The 19,071-nt window shown below is 36.0% G+C and overlaps 1 protein-coding gene across 1 annotated transcript; it reads left to right on the plus strand.

The window, feature by feature from the left end:
* The first annotated feature begins 374 nt into the window (after positions 1-374).
* On the plus strand, positions 375-10,783 carry LOC143223413 (flavin-containing monooxygenase 5-like). Its single transcript, XM_076451357.1, has 3 exons — positions 375-509; positions 7,175-7,834; positions 9,603-10,783. The coding sequence occupies exons 2-3, from the start codon at positions 7,202-7,204 to the stop codon at positions 10,590-10,592; spliced, it is 1,623 nt and encodes a 540-aa protein (XP_076307472.1). The 5' UTR covers positions 375-509; positions 7,175-7,201; the 3' UTR covers positions 10,593-10,783.
* The last annotated feature ends 8,288 nt before the right edge of the window (positions 10,784-19,071 follow it).

Here is a 19,071-nt window from a genome sequence, read left to right on the forward strand (position 1 = left end):
CAGGTATGTACCTTAACTAGTAAAAGTAAATGGAATGCTGTATAATGCGGTAGCATGTTTAAATTTTAACTTAAGAGCCATTTTTTATGCCATAGGAACTCTTGCTGCACGCGGCACTAACGGATTATATTCAAGTAAAAATGTTTTATGCTGTTCAAAGCGTTTCTCAGACTTTATTCAGTGTGTGTGTTTCTTCACATGTTGGTTCTATCACGTTGAGGGAAAAAGCAAAGGTCATATGGAGAAATAATGAAAAATAACCAATTACTACATAGTTAATATGTTACATTATCCCATAATAATAATAATAATAATGATTATTTCTATAATTAAAACTTCTTTATTATTGTAGACGATGCCAATATTGTTATAGTAATTATTTTCGTAAATATAACGTAAGAACTATTTTCTTTTGGTGTACCAATTTCAAGAGACATCTCTCGTACCACACTATTTACAGTTTATTCCATTCCTCGTGTGGGTGACCTTTTCACTAAGTCGTGTCTTCGGTGAGTTTCGTCTGTCTATAAAATCTTTAGGTTTTCTAGAAGGAAATTCATCTATATTTTATTTTCTATTTTAGCATGTACCATGTAACGGATTTACTATTTTATATTTATTTTAATATTTGTGTTTGTATCAGTTTAATATATATTTTAAAATGCGTGTAACTTATATTGTTAAATGTATATTGTGAAGTCTCGCCTATTCTCTAAATTTGTAGAAAACTCTCGAGTTTAAGAATCAATAATATATGTCTTTACGAACGCACTAGCGTATCTTCGAATATTGTTGCTAACTGAATCTCAGTGAGAATCTCACACTAAAACTTTATAAATCGAAGTGCCAAAAGACAGTTTATATTGTTGGTTTGCTACAGTTAGTATACTATAAATCTTAGAAACTGCAACTATGATAAACGCTTATTAATATAATATAAATATATCAATGATTGGTTGGTTGTTTGGTGTTTTATGGCGCAAAGCAACTAGAATATCTGTGCCAAACAACCGATAAAAAAATTCTCAAAAAGGAATGATGTTAAAACAAAACAAAGCTCAATTTTTGAATTAACAATTTAAATAGCGTTAAAAAGACCAATGACTCTTAAAAAAACTAAAATCGTTTGTGAAGTAGACAGTTTCACCATCGCCAATGACACTGTCCAGCGTCAGGAGTAAATCTGTAGACAAAACATGTCTAAAATGTCATTGAGAAGCGTAACGACGACATGACAGTTGAATGTGGGTTATTGTGAATTGAGCGTCACACAGACCAACCACGCATTGATGCATCATTCCCAGATAAATTAAAACGATGAATTAAAAACTTCGTAGTCTAGTAAGGACAACTTCTTATTTCCGATCCTTACGAAAACAATGAGGTTAAAGTCCAGTAGAGGACTTTATCTGGAAAAGCTTATTACACGTTGCTCACTCCAAGTCGACTGCCAACGGGCCAGGAGCCGAACCTTGAATACAGAACCATAATTCATGTGTGTATTTGCTGTTACAGCAGCTATGTCTGTTCCATGTGTGGAACATGCACAGCAGTGATAGCGCCAGAGTACAAATGGGAATGGAAGGATGGTTCAAAAGATGTTTGCCAAATAGAAGACAGTACTTCCAATAAGGAGTAACTGCCTTTCTCAGATTTCTCAAAGTAAGATCACTCTAGAAAAAAGGTAATATGCCATGGTTGGATTGGCTGACTAGTGAATACAACAATGTTATCCAAGGACAGACCTAATTCATCCAACTGTGCCTAGATATGAAGGCCAAAAGGAATAATGGCAAATAGTCTGTTCTGAAAAAGTATGGCCCACTGAGGAAGGAAAACATAACCCCAGGTGGGATTCTGTGGTATGGATCGAAGTTGTGAAGCATACAGTAAAGCCAGTTGCAAATGAGTGAAGTGTAGAGGAGGTTCATGAGACTTTGTGTATAAACTCTGGATTGGGGAAGTGCAGAAAGCTCCCTGGTGAGCCTAAGTCCATGATGATGAAGTGCAGAAAGCTCAAGTGCAAAGCCCACGCCCCTGATGATGAAAGGGGTGAAGTATCTTCAATGCCAAGGTTCTAGCAGAGCTATAGATCAGAAATTCGTAACCCAGTTTCAATTGAATGAGAGCACGATAGATATTTAGCATAGAACATCGATCCGCTTCCCAAGAGGTGGAAGAGAGGACATGGAGGATGTTCAGTGTTCTTGCACACTTGACTCGTAGCTGCTTGAAGTGTGGTATAAAGGTTGGCTTACGGTAGAAAAAAGCCCCAAGAACATTGCCTCAGAAATCACGGGAAGCACAACAGCACTGACACAAAGTTCAGGATCAGGGTGAATATCCCATTGGCGTTTTAGAGAGAGAAAAGTTTAAACTGTTTGCTGTGGTTCACTTCAGTAAACGATTTAGAGCAGTCTGTACCTGCTGCTCAATAAACCTCATGTTTGATGACTGACGGGAGATGTGGAAGACGTTGACATAGAGCCCGTTTCCAACAATAGGAAGGAGTTGTCCAGAAATGGCATTAATCTTTATACTGAAAAATGTGACACTCAAGGAACAGCCTTGAGAGACTTCAAGTTTCTGTAGGAAAGAATGGGAAAGTTTCGAACCCACACATGCCTGTAATTGCCTGCTCATTAAGCTTTTTTAATAAAAATGGGCAAATGAGTGGAGGTCTTGCAAAATGGTATACCTTTACGAAGTATCGTAAGCCTTCTCAAAGTCAAAGATTACTGATACAAGAGGTTGTCACTTGAGAAAGGCTTCTCTGCTCAACATTTCAAGTCGAATCATGTGGTCCACAGTGGAGTGCTGTTGTCGGAACCTACATTATGTGAGCGAGAGGAGGTTGTTTTATCAGAGGGACGAAACAAGACGAGCATTAACCATCCTCTCTAAGGTCTTATAGCTGGTTAAAACAATTGGGACCCTTCCCAGGCTTAGAAAAATGTAGGACAATAGCCTGGCGCTACATATCAGAAAAAAACATTCTTTTCCAGATCCAGTTAAACACAATTAGAAAAATAGCAATTGTAGTTTATATCATTGGGTCCGACAGATGTACTACCAGACCAATGAATAGTCAGCTTGAGTTCCACCAGTGTAAAGGGGAATTATAGACATAGAGACGATCAGCCTGTAGGAAAGAGGTGATCGCTCTGCCCGAGTCTTGATGGCTAAGGAGAAGGATGAAGCAGAAGTGCTAGATTCTTGGCACAAGCTTACGCAGAAAGTATCGGCGATGCTCTGGACATCAGCAACTTCTTGGCCATTGGAAAGCAAGATCGAAAGGGGAACACAAGTATGCTACCCGCTGATCTTCCCAGACTTGTCCCGTATGATTTTGGAACTGGTGGTAAAACAGATTCTGGTTGTGAATTCAATGTAAGACTCCTTCTAGCTCTGACGCTTTAGCTCCTTGGCTTGTTGAAAAGTGATGCTGCTCGAAAGTGTGGGTTATCTACGAAAGGTATCCCAAGCCCGTTTTTGAGTCTTCTGTGCCATGTGGCAGGCAGAATTCCACCACGAACGAAAATACTGTGGAAACGTGTGGAGGTTTTAAGTATAGATTGAGCAGCTGCTTGGACAATGCAGTTAGTTCAGCCACATAGTCGTCTATTGATTGCTTACAAACAGTGGCAAAATTAAGTTCTGAAAGAGCAGTGAAAAAGGTCCAGTTGGCTTTGTCCAGCTTTTTCCGACGGTCAGTATCTCTCAAAATAATCATTGCCCATGGGTTACTGACAACCCTCCATGAAAAGTGAAAAAAAAATAAAGGAGAGCAGACTGAGAGATCAATAGCAGTAAAAGACTGGATTGCCACATGACAATAAGTATAAACACTAGTACTGAAGAGAGAAAGGTTGTGATCTCAAAGCATATGCTCTACGAAGCGACCCCTCTCATCAATATCAGCACCTCCCCTGAAGGAATTATGTCCATTAATGTCCCCCAAGGTTAAAAAGGGAGACAATAACTGTTCAATGAGAACATCAAGGTCTAACTAATTATATGTCTCTTCAGGAGACAGGTAGAAGAGCAAATAGTGATTAATATTAACAACAGATATTTGACGAGAAACGTTTGTACATTTCGAACATTACAAACCTTTTAACCTCAGTGAATTAATTTCGAACGTTAGTATTTCTGCAAAAACGTTAGACACCTTTGTCAGAGAAAAGTCAGTTTGTAAAAGGTGTAAAGCCAGCTATTAAAAGAAATAAAAATATCAAATGAAGCGAAATTCGCTCATCGTGAACCGTCGACAAAATATTCAATTCTAGATAAGATAGAAGACTCAATATTGTTGGTAAGTTTGTAAACTTTTGTATATGAATCATTATTTGTAATATATATTTGAAATAACCGTTATTATAAATTGTTGTTTGTATATTAAAATATATTGGTGCTAAGAAAGAAATATTTGTGTATTAATTTTGTGGGCAAATATATTGACATTCAATTAACTTCTAAATCAAAATTAAGATTTCAGGGTATTTGAAGTTATAATATGTAAAAACCATAATTACATAACGTGTTATTTAAAAATATACTCTTCAAAAAAAGAAAAGCAAAAGGCAAAATATGAGACAAATTGTTAACAAGTTTATTCCGAGTAGTTCTGTATGACATGTGTGAAACTTTGCACATTCACTGTTGAACATCCAAAGTCTGCAAAGGCGAAGTCCACGCTCACTAGTTGAAGTTTAACGTCAATAACGAGTATGCCCCCCATGAGCATCAATAACTGCTTGGCATCTCCTGCCCATGGAAGCGATGAGATGACAAATCACATCCTGTGGAATGGCTGTTCACTCAGCCTGCAAAGCTGCTGCAAGCTGAGGTAGAGTCTGCGGTTGAGGTTGTCGCCGTCGCAGACGTCGGTCCAACTCGTCCCAAAGATGTTCGATGGGTTTTAAATCTGGTGATCTGGAGGGCCAGGGAAGAACGTTGATGTTGTGGTGTCTCAAGAAGACAATGTTGAGTCGGGCTGTGTGAGGACGGGCGTTGTCATGTTGAAAAACTTCGTTGACGTTCACCATGATGGGGTGCACATGGGGCCTAAGAATCTCGTCGACGTATCGTTGAGCCGTAAGATTCCCTCGAATGTGCAAAAGGTCTGTTCTGGCATTGTAGGCGATGGCAGCCCACATCATGACGCTGCCACCATCAAATCTATCAACATCCTGCACACAGTTTGCTGCAAAACGTTCACCTCGACGACGGTAAACACGGGTCCTTCCATCCTGCCTACGAAGCATAAAACATGATTCATCGCTGAACCAAACATGCCGCCATCGTCGATGAGGCCATACCCGATGTACCGTGCTTGACGATATTGCTGGGTGAGGATGACGCCTTTGACTGGACGTCGAGGTCGGATTCCTGCATCTCGTAGACGGTTGTGTACGGTCTGATCGGAAATCCTACGCAGCTCTGGTATGGTTGAGGCAGTAGACGTCGCAGTGTTGGTTCTATCCCAAAGGTGACGTAACCGGATGTAGCGATCATATGCGGGCATGGTCACACGAGGTCTGCTAAATCGTGGACGGTCACGAGTTGATCCATGTTGTTGGTGACGATTTCATAGCCTTGTGATGGTGCTTGAGTGGACATTCACAGCTCTGGCAACGTCTGATCGAGATTCGCCTGCTTCCAAGCGACCAGTGGCGTTGTTGCGTTGTGCTTCAGTCAGTCTTGGCGTAAATGTATTGCGTGCCGGTGGCTTAACACTGAGCTATGGAAACCGAGAACCCGTCACTTTTATAGGGATTTTGCACATGTTGAACTTGCAGAACATGCAGATCTCTCAAACAAATTTATTGGACACGAATGCGTTTTGGCGAAAAATCCGATGTTTTCCTCCGTTTTCAAAGTACACAACTTTTATTGTCATTTTGGTCTGACAATCAGTGCCTTAACACGTGTAACATCACATACTCTGAGCTTGTAACGTTATTACATATATATTTCTTTAAAATAACAAAAATATCCCTTTTGTGTTTCTTGTTTTGAAGAGTATATATATATATATGTGTGTGTGTGTCAGATTGTGTATATTCTCTAATGGTGGAGGGATTACAAGTCACGTATTCCTCTGGCATAACATATTTCAAGACAATCTTGTGTGTTTGTCATTAAACACAAAGCTACACTACACTATGGGCTATCTGTGCTCTGCCAACCACGAGTAATGAAACCCGGTTTCTAGTAGCATGAGTCTACAGACATACTACCATGCCACTAGGGGGCTGGTAAAAGTCGGAGGTACCAGGAAGTAGCTTTTAAATGCTTCTGGACGAATGAAATACCTTTAAAGTGTACCTATAGATTTTCCGTGTTGTAGTGTAAGTATTTTCAGAAAATGTTTATAAATGAATTTTCCTTTGGATCACGTTTTGACTTCATGAGGTGTTGGAGCTAGTTTGAAGTAGACCTTTGTGTAGCTTTGTGCATGGCAAAACAACAAAACGATAATAAAAAATAACAGTCCACTCGTATGATTCTTTTGAAAACTCAATCTAGAAACTTGAGCTTGCCCTAATCAGTACTTGTGCATCTGTACGTCCTTTCACTTCATAATTTTACTGCACTAAATTAGCCATCTTTGATACGAATGGCAAAACACTAAAAACGGTCCACTTTTACTTTCAGGTGAAGCTCAGTTAGATTCGTTAAATCTGAGCGTTTTTGTTGAATATATTTGCACATGTAGCTTATATAAATCTGATTGTAGTTTGTAAAGATCTGTGAGTGTACCACATTTGAAAACGAAATCCATAAAAAATAGATATCTTTTTCTATCAGATAAAGTTTTCATACTTTTGGTGCAAAGAAAAATACAGAAAGAAACTCAGTTTAAATAGAGCATAACCAATGAGAATAAATAATAGTTTGGATTACCAAAATCTGAAATACAGAGGACAGAAAATTACTAGCCTATCACACCTCTTACTAACCACTAGTGTGTCCTACAGCAAATTGTTTAGGCTGCACGACACACTACTGTTTGTTTCTGTTAATCCAACAAATGCTGTAGATTTAACTTTTTCATTTTTACTGTATGTTTCAGATGTTCTTTTAGATAGATTACTCTTGAATTGCATATTAGTAGAATTTAAAAACACATTTTGGTTATTAAATGATTTTCTTAAATATTCTAATTCAGATATCATTACTAAAACAACTCATTAACATGGCGGAAACCAGACGTATCTGTATCATTGGAGCCGGATCTAGTGGACTCACCTCCATTAAAGCATGTCTGGAAGAAGGTCTCCAGCCATTTTGTTATGAAAAGACTGACCAAATAGGTGGTCTGTGGCGATATCGAGACGATGATTTTGACGGTGTTGCATCAGTGATGAAGTCTACAATAATCAACACCAGTAAAGAAATAAATGCATACAGCGACTTTCCACCTCCGAAAGAATTTCCTAATTACATGCACAACAATTACATGATCAAGTACATTGAAATGTATGCTGAAAAGTTTGACCTGGCTCGATATGTGCGCTTCAGACATGAAATATTGAAAGTTGTAGAAAATCACGATTTTGGTGAAACTGGTCGCTGGAAAGTTGCTATCCGGAACATTGAAGAAGACCGAATCTTTGACGACGTCTTTGATGGAGTACTGGTGTGTATCGGACATCACGTGTATCCTCATGTCCCTACCTTCCCGGGTATGGAGAAGTTTAAAGGTAAAATACTTCATACCCACAGCTACAAAAAACCAGATGGATTTAGTGACAAAAAAATAGTGATTGTTGGTGTTGGAAACTCGGGAGGAGATGTGGCTGTGGAACTAAGTCAAATAACGGATAAGGTAAAAGTTTATTCATTATAGCAGAAGAAAGTTCTGAACTGTGTTTCTCTTTGGCAATTAATGGTTTAAATTGAATTGTCTGTCATATTTTAAGCGTGAAACAGATCACATACTCTTTTAACGTAATGAAAAAAAGTTAAATCAACATGGTGGTCAAATTATAACTTCAAAATATTGTTTTTTTAGTTTATTCTGTTTCTTATACACATAAAGCTAAATCAGAAAATACCCAATAATTACTAACTTTGTACATTAAACTGTTTGAGAGTTTGACTAAATACTCATTAGTAAACTTACTTGCTGTGAGAAAATATTTTTTTACTTCTTTTGCTGCATTAGATTACTTGTAGTAAAAACAAATACATAATATAAATATCTCAAAAAAGTACCAACAACGTATTTTGTTTTTTTAATTTTGTGAACAAAGTAACTGGTTCAATACTAAATATACAGTTTGACAGTTGAACTCATTTAACTGGATCGATCACATCAGCAAATGGATAGCAGTATTTATTAGTGAGCTTGAATGAACAAACAATCTATCAAGTGTACAAGAAGTAATGTTATGCCATTTTATCTTTGACGAAACAAACTATTGAAAATAAAGCATTAATATAAAGTTGTGTTAACTTTGAGATTAATAAAGATATTAGTAACTTAAATAAGACAACGGCTTAATGTGTTCCATAACATCCAATTTTGATTCATTGAGATTTATATTGAGATGTTGAGCTAGTCAAACAGATTATAGAAGTGAGTTTTCTCATGTTGCTAATTTACATGGTGAAGTTCGGGCGATAAAAATATTCTAAGAATTATATTCTTAAACCACAGATATCTAAGCGCGGTGCTGCCTGGAGTATAGACATTCTGCAAGATATAAATAGTTCAAAACTATTAACAGAATACCAAGTCCAAACTAGTCAGAACCACTATCACTTATACTACTGTATAAGTAGTGCTTATACAGTGTAGGGGACAGTACTGCTGATGGTTCATGAGAATGAATAGAGTAAATCCTATAACTGACTGGTTATATGCAAAAATAGGGAGGACTGTATTTTAAAATTTTATTGAAAAAGGTCAGAAGGAGCCTACAAGTTTGTCACTAGAAAAAACACAAACCACATGTATTTTACCTGGTATCTCTTAAGGCTATCCCACGCCACACACACACTCATATATGTGTTTCTGTTTCATAATTCCTGTGTATAAGACTATTCTCAATATAGACATATAGAATGTGTGTTAATTAGTTTTATGTAAAACTTGATTGTTATCGATAAAAACATGTTTCTATACATTATCTTGGCAAAATATTATCAGTGTGTAGTGACAATTTGTATACATTAATTCATGGATCTTTAAAGTAAGTAAGTCCCTTACTGAAGTTTTCTTACCCCGTTTCAGAATATATACACGCAACTGTCGTTTTTAAACAAACATTTGAAATGTAAACCACCCAATTAATGTCATATACACTGGAAACGTTCTGGTAGGATACGATATATGTAGATATATGGTCACGAATGATTTGAAGATTGAGTCATAAACCGAATCAAGGATACTAAAAATAGACATTGTTTTTTTTTCTTCATCAAGTAAAAGTTTTAGAAAAAAATTAATCAAGAGTTTTTTTGTGGATTAAAAGAGTTACTTTAAAATATTTGCGAAGTTATATATTATACTGAGTTTTATAACATATAATTTAAATATATTTAATCATGTATGTCATGAGAATATGCTTGTCACTTTTTAACCTTTCCAGGTTTATCTTAGTACGAGAAATGGATGTTGGATCAATTATCGGGTTGGCTCCAATGGAATGCCGTTAGACGTCATACTCTTACGCCGGTCAATAAATTGGTTATTCAACGTCTTACCTTACAGTACAATATGCAATATACTAGAAAAGCAGGTGAACAGCAAGATGAATCATGATGCATATTGTCTTAAACCTAAATATCGAATTCTTGGACAGCATCCAATGGTTAATGATGCTCTTCCCAATAGGATTTTGAGCGGAACTGTCGTAATAAAAGGAAATATCAAAGAATTTACAGAAAATGGAGTGATTTTTGAAGGCGAAGAGGAAGAGTGCAAAGTCGACATCGTCATTTTAGCCACTGGATATAAGATTAAGTTTCCCTTTTTGGACGATGAGTTTATTTCTGTTAACAACAACAAAGTAGAACTATTCAAGTACGTAATTCCTCCTAAACTGAAACATCCGTCTTTGGCCATCATCGGACTTGTCCAACCTTTAGGTTCTATCCTTCCTATTTCTGAGCTCCAGGCCCGATGGGTGACACGGTTGATAACGAAGCGCCTTAAGCTTCCTCCTCTCGAAGACATGATGACAGACATCAGACAGAAAACTGAATTCATGACCAAAAGGTACTTTGCAAGTCCACGTCACACAATACAAGTTGATTGGATCAACTATATGGACGAAATAGCTTCTCTTTTGAAAGTTAAGCCTAATCTACCACGTCTACTAGTAACTGATCCGTTACTCTTTTGGAAGTGTTTCTCGGGACCTTGTGCTACTTATCAGTATCGTCTAAATGGTCCTCATGCTTGGCCTGGAGCCAGAAATGCAATAATGACTTGTATGGAACGTGTACTTGAACCACTCAAAACGCGTCCATTCAATCATTCCACTAAAATAGCTCCGTCTGGTGGAATTTGGAATGTTTTGGTAATTGCTACTTTGGCTGTGCTTCTTGCTTTTTTATATAAAGGAATTTTTGGATGAAACGCAGGACCTTGTTTATTTTATTGTTTAATCTTTAATTTCTACAAAAAGTCTTCATTTATGCCAAAATGTTAAAAACATTAATAGTAATTTCAATACATATACCTATTACTAATTAGCTATAATCTAATATTAGCCACTTTTTTCTTCGAATAACGTGTCGTATCAAATAAAACATGAATTGATTATTATAACTGTCTGAGTATAATTTTTTTAAAATAATGTAAAAAGGTAACGAGACTAGAATTTTTTTTATTGATTTTCTTTTTCACATCTGTGCCTTCAGTGGCCCAACAGTAAGTGAAGGCTCTTAACTATACAAACTAGGCTTCAGTATTTAGTGGTGAGCTCAATCAGCTCGGATATCTTACTATGGAGCTTTGTAAGTAACAACTGACAAACATCATCACATAAGCTTCTCATTGTATTTTAGAAATTAAAAAAAAAATGTATACAATTAAATAATATAGTGAACAAGTACCTACATATCACTAGCACTGTCCTTTTCAAAATATTTATTGTAGTGGGCTTTTGACTGATTAATTATTTAGTAAATAAGCACAAGCTAAGAAAAGGGCTACCTGTTTCTAGTGATATAAGTCCGCAAATGTACCGCTGTACCATTCGGTGGCATGGGAGTTTGTTTATTTGTTCTTCACAAGATACATAACTAGTTACTGAAAAAGTGTTCCACTTTCAATAGAAGGGAGACTTCTGTAAAAACTTATCACATATTTATGGTAATTTGTTTCAACCGATTGTGTATCAGTTTGTCCAAAAAAAATCATAATACACACAAGACCAATACAAATATCATTACAGATTTTTAGCGTGATTGAATTTTCACTTGAACTAAAAAAAAAAAACTCAGATAAGTTTTCAGTTTTATTTACTATGTTTTCTGCAAAGATTGCAAGGGTAATGCTTTAGACTGCAATAGAGTACGTTTAATGTGTCTAACCACGCTTGTTTAGTAAACTGTACTGTTCAGAAATCAAGAAAAGACTGCAGACATCTAAGGGCCATTGGTGTCAGAGAATAACTTTATAAACAAACATCTTGTAGTTACTTTACAAAGGCATTGCAAATACTAATACCCTCCATTGGTTTAGCGCTGAATTTGAAGGTTTATAACGCTAAAATCCCATGATGAACACAGCACATATCGCCCATTTTGTAGTTTTGTGCTTAACAACAAACAAATGTTGTCGAGGAAAACAAGAAAGAGAAAAACGTTACTACACCATGATAAACTTCGAAAACTTTCAACATCTAAATAGTAACTCTATGCAACATTCTCACCACATTTACCATTTTGTATGTTTCGCATTATTAGAACTTTGGTCGAAAGAATTGGCAAGTCATTTCAAAGACTTTCTAGTATCCTTAAAAATTCAGAAAATTAGGAGAAATTGTGTCATTCTATTGTGATTATACGGGACGAATTGACGAATGGTACAAGACATTTTGAATCGTTGCCAGACCAGCAAAAGTCGACAGAAGCGCTACTGATACAGACCAGATAAAACCAACTGTTTCAGGTCCACAAGCAGGCGAGTTAATTTCTCAGATGCATACATGATTATGCATATGGCATAGCAGTGAGAGTTTCAGTGTATTGTTAAAATAATGTTTTCTTTTTTAATTTTGCGTAAAGCTACGCGAAACCTATATGAGCTGGCCATCGATAATTTAGTAGTGAAAAATTAAGGTTTGGTTTGTTTTGAATTTCGCGCAAAGCTACACGAGGGTTATCTGCGCTAGCCGTCCCTAACTTAGTAGTGTAAGACAAGAGAGAAAGCAGCTAGTCATCACCACCAACCGTCAACTCTTGGGCTACTCTTTTACCAACGAATAATGAGATTGGTCGTAACATTATAACGACCCAACGCTTGAAGGATTGAGCATGTTTGGTGTAACGGGACCGAACCCTTGACCCTACAGTCAGGAGTCAGTGCCGCATAAAAGACTGAAATATCAAATCTTAGATTATTCAAAGTTGCACCTCAATACGTCGGACCTTACAAGAAGTCCAGATTATTCTTACTGAGGTTTTATACACTGGGAAGGCACTATGTTAGAACCGCGAGAAGTCAGCATAGAACGACGACAGAAAAACGCAGGTAACAATCGAAAATTCAACAATATAATCTAAAATGAGCAAGAATAAACTACTTAACATAAATATGCAGTTTCAAGAAAGAGAAACATATAAATACACTCATATTACGCAGTAGGAATAAAAAATGGCTCAGATTCCCAGCATCGGACACATTTTGGATAGAATGAAGTGAGATCTTTAGAATCCAAAGAAATTGTGCACTATTGCCCCTCACCTAATTCTGTAAACTACCATGACAAAGCAAAACAGTATCGCATTCTACTGTTGCTGATAGCTATGAAATAGGTAATGTCAATGATCCTACAGATTATATGATCTTAAATTTTCATCCCATACTCCAAAACTGTATGTATTTAGCTTAAAAAATACAATACCACTATTGGGTTTCATTAAAGCGAAGGTACAACATTAAAAATTAAAGATTTACAGAAGTTACGTTTCATGTCACTAAAAAACGTCTGCATCTATGATAGTGCTGTCAAGTATAAACACTGTATACCCAAAAATAATATCTTATCAAGCAGGAGACATCAGCTTTACATAGACAAAACATAAAGCAAGTGATTGGATTTCAAATACAGATTCCATACAACATTAAAAAACAGATATAAAAACAATTAGCGTCGTTATATACTCAAGGAATTGGAGATTAGGTAAATGAGTCACATCAATGAGTTATTGTTATAATAATCATCTCCAAGCCTAAAAACCCAAGCATGGTTAAATAATATTTAGACATGAGGCTGCCAAATGAAATTATTGAAATATCATTCCAACAATTGGTGATATTATATCATATTTGGATGAGGTTCAATTTTCTTCTTCGTTTGTTCTGAAAGCAGAATATAAAAGTTAAAGCTAGCCCTAAAGAGTCGTACATTACCCTCAAAAGACATACAAGACTAACATTGGAATATCGTCAGCCACGGAGTCTTTCCAAAACCAAACATCAAGTCGTAGATAGTATTCCTGATACCACAAATGTCAGTGGCTAGATCTTAGTGGATGGTATTATCCATGATGTTTCTAAAAACTTTCAGAGTTTGTTTTGAAAATGAGAGAATAACTTAATTACAGAGAAATAAAAGGTTAAAACCCCGTCTCCGAAACAAATAAATTATTCTAATTCCATAAGAGTCAAAGCAATCAGTAAATTGGGTCTCTTTGTAATGCATCTGAAGTGTACGGATTATTAAGCCTTACAAGCTTATAAGAAAGCTTCGCACAAGGTTTGGCAATCATTGCATATCCTCTGCGTGAGATAAAAAATCAAAATCGGCAGTAAATATGGGTAGCTATAATCATTACTTAATATAAGTAATATAAATAAAAAGTATTCACATGACTATAATTTGAATATTCAAGCATTACCATCACTACCTTTGTGTCATAATATTCAAGCTGATGACAGACCACGAACTCTTGTAGTTTGTTAATCTTAAAACACCTGTAAGAATTGAATACTAGTACCTTCGAGTACAACCAGACAATTTTCAAATCACTGGCTGACCACGCAAAGGTAATTCAACTGATCACTCGATACAAATGAAATCTCATAACTTAGCATACTTTAGAAACATGCCACGAAATAATACATTGAATACCTAGAAGAAAACTATCCCAAAACAAAAGATAACGTTTGAGTAAATGAAACAAGAAACAATAAAACAAAATACATTAAATCAGTCATCAAAGTTTCCACACGACCTCAAAGACAATGACACACCATACCTTTAACCATACCTCAAAATATGAAAAGACCTAACCTTAGTAAAATAATGTATTTATTCTAACAGGTTAATGCATTTTTGTAGTTAATTCTTTCAAAAAAAACATTGAATATATATATATATATACAGTGAGCTCATCTAAGTACTAAAAAACATGGTTATTAATACAGTGAAACTCGTAAAAGACAAAGCGTCAAATGTCTTATGTACCTTTAAAGATGTCAATAGAGAAACCCTTCTCGGAGTTCATTTTCAATTCTTTTAATCATGGATAAACTGTGCATGGTATCCTGTGATATAAATAGTAATACGTTCACATTATATAATAGCAATTTTCCATATACTTAAGTGCTAAAAACTAACAATGGATCACCATTACCCAACAGCCAAGACTCCAGAAGCTTTGTGGAACATCTAAATTTTCACTATAAATTAAACAAACTACGCTATTAGCCAAAAAACATTGTTGAAGCAGAAAGATATAGGAATACTCTTATGATAGTACCAAGTATCAACACTCTCCATGACTTCAAACTTTGGGTAAGTGTCTACGAAGGTATCGAGCCACTCCACATTTCAAATAAGTACAATCACTTACTTAAGTTATTTTATAGAAATAAGCTGATTAAACATAAATAGTGATAACAGACAAAACTTGAAAATCCTAACAAATAACTACAACACACGTCAAACTGTAAAATGATGGATTAGCTCATACTAGTCCTACGGAACAGTGTGACAATGTTTAATATTCCTTGGTCCAAAGTCTGCCGAAAGAAATAACTAAACAATCAACAGGAATTTGATAATCTTCATGTATCTTAAAGAATCCACAGGAAACAAAATGATGACGTTCGTGGTCAACAGTATGCAACAATTCACAAACATTAAATATCAATCATCTTAGACTAAATCTTCATTCCAGTCAGATCTACATGTAACTGGTAAAAATAAAGCACATATAGCCCACTGTGTAGCCTTGTGCTTAATCCTAAACGAGCAAACCACCTGGAAAGACGTTAACCAGAATGGTACTGCAGACATTCAAGTACCTTATACTGAAATATTCTATAGAAAAAAGGGCAGAAGCAGACATGATCACAATCTCATTGTGTGAAAGTAAAAATAATTAATTGGAAAACTAAGAATATCGCTAATTCCAAAATATTTGTTAATGTACAAGATCCTTATATGGTATATATTAACTTTTAAGTGTTACCTTATTGCTTACTAACGGTCCCTTTCCATTAGCGCAATTTTATCTTCTGTTAGACTTTGATAAATGATTCAGAATTTTTCCAAAAGAAGTACAGTGATAATATGGTGTACACTTTAATTGCAATGGTTAAAACTATGATCATTTTTTTTTTCTTGTAAACTTTTAACTGTGTTCGCTTTACATTACTTGAAGAAAAGATAAAGGTTATCTTAATATGTTAAATAAACATCTCGTTTCCTGTATCTCCCGTAGTTGTTTTAGTGTAAGATATCACAATAATGTTACCACGAGATCAATCTTAGACCATTTATTTGGATAAACGTTCCACAGACCCTCCAGTGTATGTAAATGTTTACTTCCTATACTATGTTTAAACTACAAAAGTATAAAACTCCATTAGAAAAGTTGACAAGTATGTGGTAAAGTTTGCGAATGTTTTTCTTCGTATCTCTTTCGATATTTTTAGTATATTATTCCATAAAACCAGTCAATAATTTCTAGGCGTCGCTGGAAGCTCGTGAAGCATCATAAGCTTCATGTTGTAGTTTGTTGTTTTGTTAAAGAGATGTTACCAAGTTAATCACGGCGGCTTTTGGTAAATGTCCAACTTATATTTCACTTTGAAATTGAAGAAATTACTGTAAGATTAAAATAAGATTTTTCGATCCTGTTGCTGTATTAGACACTTCACTTTTTGAGTTTTTCAGCTTCCACAGAGATTAATTATGCATCCTTTCTCTCAATGTTCAGACCGTAAGCCAGAAGTCGTTTAAGAATATTTTTATCTGAATATTTCCTATCAAAAAGGCTTTTCATATATTATTCCAGTCGTGCGCTTATAGGAAGCGATATTTTGTCCTGGCTTAGGTCAAGAATTTGTCATTATTCAGATATTTAAGTGTAAACATGTAGTTCATGGACCAATGACTTGTATCTTTTGGTAGTACACCAGTGGGTTTGCATACACAATTAGCTTCAGTAAATTGTAATTAATTATGCATATTAGCACCGTTGTTACGATTAACAAGAACATCTCAAGTACATAAGCAGCTCAAGGAAGTATCAAAATGGAAAAAAAAAAGTTTGTTCTCTGGGTTCTTAGTAGCGGATTTAAGTGAAAGAAATCTGTAAATTTATGATGACATGACAAAGCCTGATTTAATGAAGGGTATAGAAAAACCATGACAGAGCCTGATTCAATGAGGGGTATAGCAAAACCATGACAGAGCCTGATTCAATGAGGGGTATAGCAAAACCATGACAGAGCCTGATTCAATGAGGGGTATAGCAAAACCATGACAGAGCCTGATTCAATGAGGGGTATAGCAAAACCATGACAGAGACTGATTTAATGAGTGGTATAGCAAAACCATCGAAAGGAAAACAATGATTCTAGCTTTTATTGCTATAAAATATCATTTACAAGAAAGAAACTTGGGAATAAAAATTTCAAATAACATAATATAAACTACAATCAGTTGTTTGTTTTGAAATTCACGCAAAGATTATTTAAGTTAATCACGAGCTACTTCTACCAATGACGAGTGAGACTGACCATCACTTTATGTTTCTTCCCTGTTAAAGGGCAAGTATGTCCAATAACGAAGAATCAGACCACACATGTCTGAATCCTCTATTAGTTGTAAGAGTTAAATAAAGAGTCCTGCACCTGTGATTTCTATTCCTATGGGTATATTGGTTATTTCTACAGAAATATATATTTAATTATCGTATAATACACATGTTAGGAAGTGTAAAAAATAATGGTTTTTACTTAACAACCAGACCTTTAGTCGTTAAATCATTTTTATAGTATAGATATGTGATGTAAATGCCGAGGTTTCACTGGTGCAACTTTAATGAAATCTACATTTACCCACAATGACAGTTATTGTATGAAGTCAGTAATATAAACGTGCACTATCATGCACCTCCCCCTTCTAGGGCATAGGATGAAAACCTACGTGGTTTATTCGAACACATCATCTTGGTTCCATTTCTGCTAAAGGCCCCTATATATTTGTTCACTGTAGATAATTAACTTATCTCCTGAAGATTATATTTATGATTTACCAGGTACTTCTATCTTTGTGCCACCCGTTCTCGTTTCTCCTTACTAGTCAACCACTCTTGCGTTTCAGCTTTGCTATCAGTTTTTTTCGTGGTTGTTTGATTTCTTGTCTATCTAGGAGTCAAGGCAAGTACGTCCACTTAATTATGGTAGAAGAAAATTGTTTTGTAAATTTTGCACTACGTCTATGACATTTTGTCAAGGTGTTTCCAGCTTCACTGTAAGATTTGTTTTTTTTTTAATTTCGTGCAAAGCTACTCGAGGGCTATCTGCGCTAGCCGTCCCTAATTTAGCAGTGTAAGACTAGAGGGAATGCAGCTAGTCAGCACCACCCACCACCAACTCTTGGGCTATTCTTTTACCAACGAATAGTGGGATTGACCGTCACATTATAACGCCCTTACGGCTAAGAAGGCGAGCATGTTTGATGCGACTGGGATTCAAACCCGCGACCCTCGGATAGCGAGTCGAACGCCTTAATACGCTTAGCCATGCCGGGCCTCGCTATAAGAACAGATACCCTAATGTACCTTCCATCTACATCCGTTAGATTAACTTCACAGTTTAATAATAACGTGATAATTGCCACTGTGTGGCCACAGCCAGTATTTCAAAACATAATAGAAGCCTTTTTTAACTCAAACGAGCCGTTTTACATATATAATAGTAGACTGTCCGTAAACACAACCCTCAACACGGTAACTGACTTAGGGAATTTTATTAATATTGGTTGTTCCTTATTAGGCTACTAAGTAAGACTGGTTTTGCCTTAGCACAGTTCCGCGCTACTTGGTTAGGACACACAGCCTATGTATAAGCTAACTTCACGCAATTATAACAAGCGAGCACTGCTTTGCAAGGAGCACGTGTTCCGCTAGTTTCTTTCAGGTCACCTTCACTCGACAGCATACTGAAACTACTGTCGTTTCAACTGAAAAAATTTTAGAACACTTTTTTGTTTGTAGTACATGCCCTTTGTGACTACCCACATAACTTTGCGCTAGAGTAGCTACTTCTTTAATTGCTGTCGAGTATAGTTTTAGAATGAACGTTTTCATGTCAGTGGGAGTGTTTTTAATCACTCACTTCTTTATTACTAGCTGCTCCAATTGCTCAAAATCTGTCATTAGTTTTTATGATCTTAACCTAAGATTCCCTGACATCATGAATGAGATTAATGTATAGAGATTTTTATCCGATTGCTTTTTTGGATCCGCGTCGTGCCAAAATGCTCGCCCTCCCAGCCGTGGGAGCGTTATAATGTGACGGTCAATCCCACTATTTGTTGGTAAAAGAGTAGCCCAAGAGTTGGCGGTGGGTGGTGATGACTAGCTGCC

Source organism: Tachypleus tridentatus, chromosome 8, assembly GCF_004210375.1.
Source record: "Tachypleus tridentatus isolate NWPU-2018 chromosome 8, ASM421037v1, whole genome shotgun sequence".
Taxonomy (NCBI): domain Eukaryota; kingdom Metazoa; phylum Arthropoda; class Merostomata; order Xiphosura; family Limulidae; genus Tachypleus; species Tachypleus tridentatus.